This window comes from Dendrobates tinctorius, unplaced genomic scaffold (assembly GCF_039654945.1).
Source record: "Dendrobates tinctorius isolate UK_male_01 unplaced genomic scaffold, ASM3965494v1 ptg000043l, whole genome shotgun sequence".
Taxonomy (NCBI): domain Eukaryota; kingdom Metazoa; phylum Chordata; class Amphibia; order Anura; family Dendrobatidae; genus Dendrobates; species Dendrobates tinctorius.
In genome coordinates, this window is record NW_027361711.1 from 24,459,251 (window position 1) to 24,471,546 (window position 12,296).

General features: G+C 40.4%; 1 protein-coding gene across 1 annotated transcript; it reads left to right on the forward strand.

Annotated features, from left to right (window-relative positions):
* The first annotated feature begins 4,878 nt into the window (after positions 1–4,878).
* On the forward strand, positions 4,879–11,663 carry MSX2 (msh homeobox 2). The gene is made up of 2 exons (XM_073575240.1): positions 4,879–5,377; positions 10,402–11,663. Exons 1-2 carry the CDS (start codon positions 5,026–5,028, stop codon positions 10,824–10,826), a joined length of 777 nt encoding a protein of 258 aa, XP_073431341.1. The 5' UTR covers positions 4,879–5,025; the 3' UTR covers positions 10,827–11,663.
* The last annotated feature ends 633 nt before the right edge of the window (positions 11,664–12,296 follow it).

A 12,296-nucleotide genomic window follows, 5' to 3' on the forward strand; every position in this document is an offset into this window, starting at 1 on the left:
CAATAGGGGCAGTGTACAAAGAGAAGAGGAGGGGGCCTAGAACCGATCCTTGAGGAACCCCAACAGTAAGGGGAAGGTGAGAGGAGGAGGAACCGGCAAAAGATACAGTAAAGGAGTGGTCAGAGAGATAGGAGGAGAACCAGGAGAGAACTGTGTCCTTGAGGCCAATGGAACGGAGCATAGCGAGGAGGAGCTGATGATCCACAGTGTCGATTGCTGCAGAGAGATCCAAGAGAATTAGCATGGAGTAATGACCCTTTGATTTAGCTGTTAGTAGATCATTAGAGACTTTAGTGAGGGCAGTTTCAGTAGAGTGTAAAGAGCGGAAACCGGATTGGAGGGGGTCGAGAAGAGAGTTATCTGAGAGATAGCGGATAAGACGGGAGTGGACCAGGCGTTCCAGGAGTTTAGAGATGAAGGGAAGATTAGAGACAGGTCTATAGTTAGCGGCACACATGGACTGTACCGATGCCATCCGTGTGCTGGACGTGTTTTTCACTGACCTATTGACTTTATATTGGTACTTTTCATCCGTGCTGCCGGAAAAAAATGGACATGTGAGCAGCAGCATAGATTATAATGGGTATGTGTTGCATTTGTGAAAAAAATGGATACAACACCTCTGTGCAAAACGGTCGTGTGAATGAGGCCTTAAGGAGATCTTATGCCCGGAGGGCTTTTTGTTTCTTTTTTTCACATAGCGTGAGCTGTCCTGTGGTGGGTATCTGAGATCCCTAACATGTCAATTTCTCAGGGCTAAAAACATAAACTATGGAAAAAAAAAACGCAGAAAACCTAATTCACCTGATGGCGGCAGAAATGCTGCAAAATATCTCCCCAAATCCTGGTGGTGGGCGCGTCGTCTAAACATCTCTTTCAGGGGGATTCATGGTGTCGGGTGACAAACACTGAGGTAAAAAATACTCACCACATAAAATAACTGCACTTTAGAGGGGTTTACTTATTTTTTTCTAATTATTTGAATGGGTAAAATACACTGAAAGAATTGAAATATGGCGGATTAAAAAAAAACGCTATGAGGGTTCAAAAAAGTATGGAAAGAAAAAAGTAAGCAGCAAGGAAGTCTCATTTGCTTGGCTCGGTGACACTGGAAAACGCAGTGTGCGAACAATGTATAGTTGATAAAAGACGGCAAGCGTAAAAATGACAGCTAGACCGTCAGCCAAGCCTCCTGAGGTAAAATACCGCCTTTTTTTCTGAGGGAAGCCGGGCTTAGGTTCCGGCATTTTCTGTCATATGCTGGGACTGTGAGGTGATCTATAAAGCCGGCTGTACACCTCAGCAATACAAAGCCGGCCCAGAACTGCTGTCAGGGCACGACCGTGTGTGTATGGACTCTGAAGCAGCTGCCCAGCAGTCACAGGGTTCCCGCAGTCCCGGCTCCGTGACAGGTCGCCGCCTGGAGAAAGCTGGGCGCTCCGGACACGTACTCGCTGCTCTCCGCCATCTAGTGTCGCGCACGGAGGGGTTAACGCTGCTCCGCCAGGCAATATGGTGATTAATGAGCGCTAATGCCATTATTACATCCTTATTGAGGGCGCTTCCTGCCCCTGTGGGGTGAGGAGAGCGGTGGGCGCGGCCAGGGGACGGCCGCAGCACAAGCCCTGGGGACCGGGGCGGGACTGGCAGGGACGCCGCTGCACAGGCTGCTGGAGCCGCTTGTACTCAGCAGCCGCTTCCCCCAGGAGTCTGCCTTTCATCTCGCCGCTCCTGGCGCCTGCAAATAGCCTCATTCCGTCTGCTGCCTCCCCCTCATCCCCGGCCCCCTCCCCCTCCCAGCGCCTGACTCCCACGGACTCAGCCTGTGTTCCTCCATCCCCAGTGGCCGGCTGAGAGACGCTCATTACCCTGCGGAGGAAGAGACACAGGGGTGGATAATTGGGGCTGGGGCCGAGGGCTAATCACCCTCCCGGCCGTATCCCAGAGTGTGAGAGCGGCCATCCGAGGGCTAGAGGCCACTGACAGCTGTCTGACGATGGCTGCTGCCAACACACTCTGGTGCTGGTGATGGCACCGGAGCCGCCCGGCTGGTAGCCCGAGCTGTCACTGACCCTGGCACCGAGGGGTTAAGCTTCTACCAGTCACAGGCACGATCAGATCTGATAGACCCAGTGTTTCCTATGCAGCGTCGCCCAGGATCACACGATCATCTATATATATATATATATATATATATATATATATATATATATATATAACACATCGATATAAACTACAGAGAGCGGATCTGTCTATATAACATCGCACAGGATCACACGATCACTTCGATAAAAACTACAGAGAGCAGATCTGTCTAGACAGGATCGCACGATCAGATATACATCGATATAGACTGCAGGAATCAATCAGATCTGTCTATACAACTTCGCACAGCTAGCTATACGTATAACACATAGAGCAGATCTTCTAGACTAGAGCCATCACTGTCCATGCGACGTCGCACCAGTGGGTAAATGTCATCTAACTATACAGCTATGTGTAACACATCGATAGAAAGTAGAGCTCGCACATTTCCCGAGAGAAGACTAATCTATGTACACCTCTATGTATGATACACAGACACAAGACAGAGAGAGGAGATTTTCTAAAATCGGCAGTGTCTATACGACATCGCAGAGTGGATCTGCACACCAGAGGAAATGTCATCCAAGTATATATATATATAGGGAGAGGTCTTCTAGGATCAGTGATGCCTATACAGCATCGCATGGGATTGGATCTATACATCGTAATAAATGAGAAATGTGATCTATCTATACATTCACATTCATATGTAACAGAGCAGATAAACGTCATCTATCTTTACATCTATATAAATGGCACATAGCCGACACATACTGTATGTGTGTATGTCCTCCAGTGTATTTTCCTTCAGCTCTTATATATATGCTTGTGACTTATCATATAAGGCTATATGTTTGTAGGAGAAAATAAAATGGATTAGTCATAGCTTTGTGCAAAACCATTCTGAAAATATATAATATTATAAAAAAGATGTGCATGTAGAGTGTATATATATATTTCTATGATTGCATGATATATATATATATATATATATATATATAATCTTAGCATGTGCATTTTAGGAGTGTGGTATATTCTCCACCTTAAATTTTAATTTTAAATACAGATGGATAGATCGATAGATAGATATGGGATAGATAGATAGATAGATAGATAGATAGATAGATAATATATAGATAGATAATAGATAGATAGATAGATAGATAGATAGATAGATAGATAGATAGATATGGGATAGATAGATAGATGATATATAGATAGATAGATAGATAGATAGATAGATAGATAGATAGATAGATAGATAATAAATAGATAGATAGATATGGGACAGATAGACAGACAGATAGATAGTAAATAGATAATAGATAGATATGGGATAGATAGATAGATCGATAGATCGATAGATAGATAATCACATCCTACCTATACTTTGCTAGTTTCAGCAGCTGCAGAGATGCAGATCTATATCTCATTTATATCTACTCCTCTTATGGTTAGGGGGCCTATTTTAACCATTAATAAGCCTAACTGAAAGCCGAATGTACTTGTAAGAACCCGGCAGAGCAGATAGGGCAGTCCACTATCACCGCACACCAGTGACATCCATATACCTGAAAATACTATAGTCATTTTCTACCTTCATTTTCTACTTGCTACAAATTCGACTTTAACATTAATAGATTACATTGTATTTTTTTTAGAGACGGAAATGGGATGAAGGACAAGTTTAATCTCTGTAATGACATTGAATTAAGAGATCGATCAATGTAGCACATAGAACTATAGTGTAGCTCTTACTATGTGATATAACAGGGGTCTGCTGCATGGTCACCATGTATTATTCCTAAAGAGACTTTTACTCTTTTTATTATCAATATCATATCGCGCCTAAAGTGGCAGAGTGTGCATATGTATATATGTATGTATATGTATAGAGTGTCTGCAGTAATCTCGGGAGCTGCGCTCTCCTTCTTTCTCTATGGGACATTTGGAGACACAGTGACCAGTGGGTCCCACTCCTAGGGTACCCCGTCCACCCCCTAGAGGTGCCAGGTACCGGGCCTGCCAGGAGACATCCCACAGTGGGCTATTAGAGCGTAATGAATTGTGGGACAGAATGTATGGCAACACATTAGTATAATTGTGGCGACAATTAGGGGATATTCTGAATGAGGGATAATGATGGAATTCATTAATCATGTGGAAAGGGCCGTTCTTTTTCAGACTGTTTTCTGATGGAAGCGATAGGCAGGCTGCTCGGCCAGGCGCTGGGCCCCTCTGTGGCTGGGCACTGGTGACCTTGTGTGGCAGTCTGATTTCTCTTCTTCTGTAAATGTCATTTTCTAGAGAAATCAATAAGACTTCAGCCTGCTGTCCTAGTACCCTAACAGGCCCCAGACATCAAAGCCCCCCTGTCCTTGTAGTCAGTCACATATCAAATGTATCTCTATCAGTTAAATGCCAAGATGATACTTAAAATGTTTACATGTAGACACATGAAGACATTACAAAGAAAGAAGTCTTTAAAGCGGAGACTAGAAAGAGAAAATTGGTTATATGAGCTTCCTCTTCATATAATCAAACTTAATTACCCAAGTGACTTTTCAGTTTCTTGTGATTACAGCCCTACAGGTATCACTAATAACACAGCGCAGCTTGCAGCCTGGGTAATTAACTCCCTCTTGCTCTCTTTCTTTCTCTCTTGCTCTCTTAACTCTTTTTTTTGTTCAGTCCTAGAATCAGAGCTCCTCAGCCAATCAGGAGAGGAGGAGTGGTGACGTCACCCGACCCGGGCGTTTCCTGTTGGTTGTCAGAGGAGCTGCTTTCAAAAGAGGAAAGAAAAAAAAAGTTCCCTGAGTTTCCTTGAAGTGAGTGCAGGCTGCGCAGCTCGGGCTCAGACGCCACACTGCCGGGCTACCTTCATCACAGGGATCTTGGCCAGGAAGGGGATCTTGTGTGGTTCCCCTCTCAAAGACCAGCATGTCATCGCCTAGGAAAATTAAGGAGGATCTAAGCTCCGATGAAGAGGGCTCGGTGCATCCCACCCATTCCCCATCGGAGGATCACAAGATCAAGATCTCCAGCTTGCCTTTCAGCGTGGAAGCCCTTATGGCTGACAAGAGGATTCCTAAGGAAGTGTCCCATCTGCGTGGCCTGGAGGTTCCAGGAGCGAGCAGCAACCCCAGACACCTGCACCTAGGGTTGGGGAGCAGAGAGAGTCCCAGCCCTCCAGGGGTTACCAAAAACTTTGAAACTTCTTCTGTGAAATCAGAAAACTCAGAAGATGGGACTGCATGGGCCAAGGAAGGAGGCAGCTATTCCCCTCCACCAAGTAAGTTCATGTTCCTGGTGCCATGGAGATGTCTATCTCCAGCGCAGGGCTCTGATTTCATGTACAGCCCATTCAGACCCTTTCATCTTCCTAATTGAACCTGGCTGCTCTGCATGCCCTGATATCAATACCCCTAATAACTAGATCTCTGTGGCCTTCTCGTCCCACCAGCACAGCTAGCTGTACAGTGGTCCCCAGCAGAGTGGCAGTGCATGGGTTAAGCCCGATCTAAGGCTCCCTGTAGGTGCTGGTTATTAATGCTCTCCTTATTCATTCACATCTCACACTGGTCACTCCAGGTTTATTTTACTTGATGGATGAGCTCTGTTTGAAGTGTGTAGACCTTCTGTGCAGAGCCAAGTCCGCAGCCAGCAGTGAGAGTGCCCCTCTCCGCACTTGCACTGTAGTGGTCCTGCATGGTCTGCCAGCAGTGCTCACTGGTTGTAGCCCTATTATTTCCTTGCTGATCTGCAGCACACAGCAATGGCTTGGCTGGCGCATGGCAGAGGAGAATCATGAGATCCGGATGTTTATTTAAGATCTTCATGGTATCTTCAGATGAGCACTTCAGTACATGTGTTTGTCGAGGGCTGAAACAATAAAGGGATTGTTGGGATGGTTTGTGGTGTAGAGTTAATAAGCCACTGAGAAGAGACATGCGGCTTGCTAGGCTTTTCATGTAGAACACTGCTCCTATTGACTTTACAGCATCATTAGCCGCAATAAATGTAATGACTACAACGCCACGGATTGGAGTGACACCGATTGTAAACGATGGTTTGCTGCAAACATTATCTATCTATAATAAAGGTATGGGCGCAGCAGCAGAAAAGGGCGCACCGCCTCCTAGGCAGAAGCTCTCCTCCAATATATATATATGGAGGCAGACATGTTCGAAATGTCAAGGCCCATGGTTGTTCACGTTTCGGTCATTATGAGGACCTTTCTCAAGCCTTGAAGAATATTATAAATGTAAAGCCCCAGAGTGGCCACATTTTAGTCTATATGAGGACATTTCTCAGGCCTTAAGAAAAGTCCTCATATGCACCGAAGTCTGGCCACTATGGGCCTTTACATTTATAATATTTTTCTTAATTGCTGCATTGGTGTGCTGCCTCCATTTTTATCTATCTATCTATCCCATATCTATCTATCTATCCCATATCTGTCTATCTATGTATTATACCTGTTATCTATCTATTTATCTAATTCTATGTATTATCTATCTATGTATTATATCTGTTATCTATCTATTTATCTAATTCTATGTATTATCTATCTATCTATCTATCTACAGTATGTATTATATCTGTTATCTATATTTATCTAATTCTATCTATCTATCCTCAGCTCTGCGATACTGGATTTGTAAAGCACATGTACTACATTTACTCTCAGACCCAGTCCAAACTGCAATTTTTAACAACTGCCATCACAATTCATCACCCTATATTGCAATCCCCCATTCGTTGTATGCAAGCCTAAATTCCATTATATTAGTCATTTCCTTCCAGACACGTTTTAGAAATATGATTTACTAAGCTGTCATACCCTAAAGTGAAATAATGTCAAAACACAGCCGGCAATTAACCCAATAACCTATTACTTGCATGGGGCATAGTGCACACTATAATATAAATATATGTCTGTTATGTATAGTTATATTATAACCTAGAGAAGGGGGGATTGAGACTGATATTACATGTACAATAGTTTACAGTTTGACACCGAATTAAAGGTATGAGTAAGTTTTTGGTGTCGCCATAACGTTCTTCTATGTGTTAGCAGAGAGCAGTAGGCTATACTTTACATACAGCCTTGGCCTTTATATTATGGCTGTGGCTCCTAGCTTATGAGCTCCACTTTTTTTTAACCATACAACTTCCAGCTGTCAAGGAATACTGAGAGTGGTAGTTTCATAACAGATCAATAGATGAAGACGAAGGGTTGATGATCACTCTTCATGCCATGGTCCTATAAGTGGACCCTGCTTCTAGAACTGGTCCAGATCTGTAGTAAATGGAATGTGTATGGAATTTGTAGGTGAAGTGGGTCCTGATGGGAGTGCTGTACACCTGCAATGAGGCCTGGAACAACTTCCTGCTCCCTGACATCATTGATACCTGATGCTCAGCCATCACCCCATCCTCAGACTTTATCAAGAGGAGAACACTGACACTTGTCTAATTAAGACACATGGGACCATGAGCCCTGTGTCCCACAGAGACACTCATTTTCTTACAGATAGATTTAATTATGTGATTTTACATAATTGCTCATTAATTGTCCTGTTATATATGTGCTTGGATCACATTCGGTTTCTCAAAATTCCACTATAAATAAAAAAAAACTTGTTAAATAAATCCACAACTTTGACTGTTACATTCTTTAATTGAGATCGACTTGACGGAACAATCCAAAGAAAAAGTACTAAATGCGATTAAATGCAAGCAGGGTACTAATAAAGCTTTAAGAACAGCTTAATCTCTAAGTCACCCTGGAATGTTCTTTAAAGTTGAAAAGCTGTCACTAAGAAACAACTACAACAAAATTAATATTAATATCATTCTTGTGGGGTAGAAGAGCAGAGAGCAAATAAATAATGTATTTATTGTTTCCTGGCTGATGATTGTTATTTTTTCATTTAAATAAATGAGTCAAATACATTGATATACATTACAAAATATTTAATAATAAAAAGAGAATTTTAAAATCTTGTCACAGTGGTTGGTGGGGCGCTGAAATAAAAAAAAAATTAAGAAAAGCGTAAGATAAAATGTATAGGAGCAGCAATCAAAAATCCGTTGCTGTTTAATAAAATATCGATTATGAATGTTATTAGATACGAAGTCATCAAAGCATAGCATGTGTATCATTCCTTTCGTGAGAGTGATCATTACTGTGACGTTTGACTTCTTTAATAAAGTTGTTATTTCCAAGGAGTCGGCAAAGTGGTTATTAAAATACCAGGAAAGGTAAAGGTATAAAAAGCAGCTCATACAAATACAGTGGTAAAACTTCTATTATGTTCTCACATTCTTCGGTTTGGATTAATGGCAGGAGACATTGGGGAAGGAAGAACACGGGGATGGAATGATGAGAAAGCAGGAGCAATTAGTCTCAGCTTCATCAAGCATTTGGAACTACTGCTTTTAAAACGAACTTCCCCAAGAAAGATTTCCTCATTTTTTATGTTCTGTGTTGTTTCTTTTTTCCTTCTTTCTGCATCTTCTTGCACTTACCTGAACCAGACAATTATTCTAAAAAGAAGATGTTATAGGCTAAGAAAACGAGTGGGATCCCAGAAAACATGAAAACATCACTGGATTAGTTCTTACAACTGAATGTCACGAAGTTTCTGGATATGCGTTCAGAAATGGCTTGCATTAATCATCCGTATCTCATTTTGTATGTGTGTATATATATATATATAGATAGATAGATAGATAGATAGATATGTATATTGAGAGAGACAGGTTCATGTCAAGCCATTTCTAGTACTACATTTACTTTTTGGCATCCACAAATATTGCAGTCCTGAGTTGATGAAAGTCACAGGGTTCAAGTTACTGCGCAGCTCTCCTGCATCTCTCCTTGTATATTAATAGTTCCTGATCTATATCTATCCACACTATATATTAATATAAAATGTAGCTTGAAAAAGGTCCACACTTGGGACCAAAACGTCGCACATGGGCCAATAAACTGAACGTATTTTTTCCAATTATTGGTGTGCTGCCTTGATTTTTCTTGGATCTGTTTAAAGCTTTGGTACATGCCTGGAAGGCTTTTGCATTTTGCAATTTTGTGCTGCTTTTTGCTTTTTATTTATATCCATCTATCTATTTATTATCTATCTACTATCTATCTTTATCTGTCTGTCTTTCTATATGTCCCATATCTATCTATCTATTTATTATCTATCTATCTATCATCTATTTATCTGTCTGTCTTTCTATCTGTCTATCCCATATTCTATCTATCTATCTATCATCTATCTATCCCTATCTATCTATATATCATCTATCTATCCCATATCTATCTATCTATCTATCTATTTATTATCTATCTATCTATCTATTTATCTATCTATCTATCTATCTATTTATTATCTATCTACCTATCTATCTATCTCTCTATCCACACTATATATTAATCTATATAATATTATTAGGTAAATATATAAAATGTATATTTGATTATTGAAGTTACTGTGCAGTTCTCCTGCATCTGTATTTCTATATTACTATATAGTGATCTACTGTATCTATCTATCTATCTATCTATCTATCTATCTATCTATCTATCCATCTAAATATCTATCTATCCATCCCATATCTATCTTTATCTATTATCTATCTATTATATATCTATCTAAAAAATAAGACAAGCAGGCAGCACTCCAAAACATTGTAGACGAAAAAGTTTATCTTATTTATTCGACAATTGTTCGGGGGTCTTGCACCCATTGTTCATTCTACAATGCGTTTCCAATTTCTTCTTTAAATATATTTGTCTATCTAAATGCACAAACACGCACATCCGCTATCTATTAATCTACACAATGTTAATAGATAAGTAGATAAAATGTATATTTGATTATTTAGTGAATTTATACATGAGCCCGGTCAGATGAGCTACACTTAGGGCAGATAACAATAATCTGTGAGTGTCAATGGTATAAACTATACAGAGTTAAGGAGTCTCCTATCTGACGTGTTATTAGAAGGCAGTAAAGCTATTGAGATTTGCATGTGTGTGACCCTAGTAATTAATGATTGAGGACTATATTTGTCATTCGATATACTGTAAATATATATTTTGTGGTGTGAGGCCAAGCTAGACAAATAACATATATCTCACTATTTAAACGAACAAAAGAAAGGCATCATTAACCAAAAAAATGCAAGACAAAAAGTGGCCTTTAATGTGCCCATGTGGGTTCCCAGAAGCTTTTTCCTATCTCTCTCTTATTGCTGTGCATTGTGTGTGACGGATGTCTGACCTGACTATGTCTTTCGCAGGACACCTCAGCCCCTCCACCTGCACCCTGAGGAAGCACAAGACCAACAGGAAGCCCAGAACTCCATTCACCACTTCCCAGTTATTGGCCCTGGAGCGTAAATTCCGCCAGAAGCAATACCTCTCAATAGCGGAAAGAGCTGAATTCTCAAGTTCATTGAATCTAACAGAAACCCAGGTCAAAATCTGGTTTCAGAACCGCAGAGCCAAAGCCAAGAGACTGCAAGAGGCTGAGCTCGAAAAACTCAAGATGGCAGCAAAGCCAATGCTCCCACCTGGTTTTAGCTTACCCTTCCCTATTAACTCCCCTATACCTGCAGCATCACTGTATGGGTCATCTTACCAACTGCACAGACCTGTTCTCCCCATCCCACCTGTAGGACTCTATGCTACTCCTGTTGGCTACAGCATGTATCATCTATCTTGAGATGACTCCAGCAGTACATGGAGATGGACTAACCTGTAAGGTACCTGTTGGGCCCCAATCTGGCACCAACCTGCACCAAAGACTCTGTTGATCACTCTGTGGATATCCTCTCACCCATATTGTGAAGACCTGCTCTCACATGTGCCTTATAGCCTGTGTTGCACATAGACCAGCCATACAATGAGTGACTGAAAGACACTATGTAGCAATGGAGGAGAAGCAAAGTAGTAGTATTACTTTACAGATCACTTATTTATAATAGGGTTGCATAGATGCCCCTATCACTCCTTACATTCGCATTGATGGAGACATTGGTGTAAAAAATGTACATAGCAGCAAGTATATGTCAAGAAGGAACCAAAGACTATACTTAATGTTTATAATCAGTGTAGAATCATCAAGCACCATACAAAACCCTATGTAATAATTTCCCTCATTCAGGGAAGGGGTGATGTTTGGGACTTAAATAAATCCTGTGCCTTAGCAATTACTGGTGCCTGCCTCACACAGATCAGCTATGGTGTAAATGAGCAATACATTGTATCACAGTTGCATTAACTGGAGGGTGTTACTGATTTTAGCCACTGATTCCGCCTATTTGTAGGCTTTCAGAAGAGAATAAGGGGACAATTTCTACTACCCTCACTGAATCAAATACTGTCTAATAGTTTGTGCATTTTTTTTGTTTTACTGCTGAAACTCACGAACCACTGACCCTGTATTCTCATCTTCATCCCTTTGAAAGGGACATCTTGTAAGATGGTATATATTTTATTAAAGAGTTATAATTTCATATATCTCTTATTTGTAATTAAATTAAACTCTTGTTACAATGAACCTCAATGCATCTCGTCTTGTCTAAAACTGTGTGTTCCCTTAGCGAAGAAAATGCCCAATTTACTGGTCAGATGGATAATTCTGATTGCAAGAAATAATAGCAAAATATTAGAACCACTAATATCATATTTGTAATAGTAAAATATTATAATCCTCATGATATCGATTACTTTTTTGGGGGCTTTTTTATGTGATATATATATATGAATTTACATATCTTTAGGGTAGAACTGACTGCACAATTGACAGCACTTAAGGCATAAATTAAAAGTAATCATTTCTTTTTAACCAAGACCTATTGTAAATCATTTACTATACCGTGTGAGTGAAATCATATTTTTGTATTTTATCACAAACTTTTGCCAACAAAAAAAAAAGAAATCCTGAGCAATAGTTCTTGCAAAAAAATGAAAAATAAAAATAGTTAAATGTTTTTGGTTAAGGACCTATATCAAAATTCCTAGTAAGTGGAAAATATTACTTGAAATTTAAACTGAACAAAGGCAGTAAGTAAAAATAAGTCAACAACAAAAGAAATGTATATCAATAGATAGATAGCTATAGGATAGATAGATAAATAGATGTTTTATATTGCTTAATCGGTGTCTAAAATCCTTATGAGATCCTCTGAAA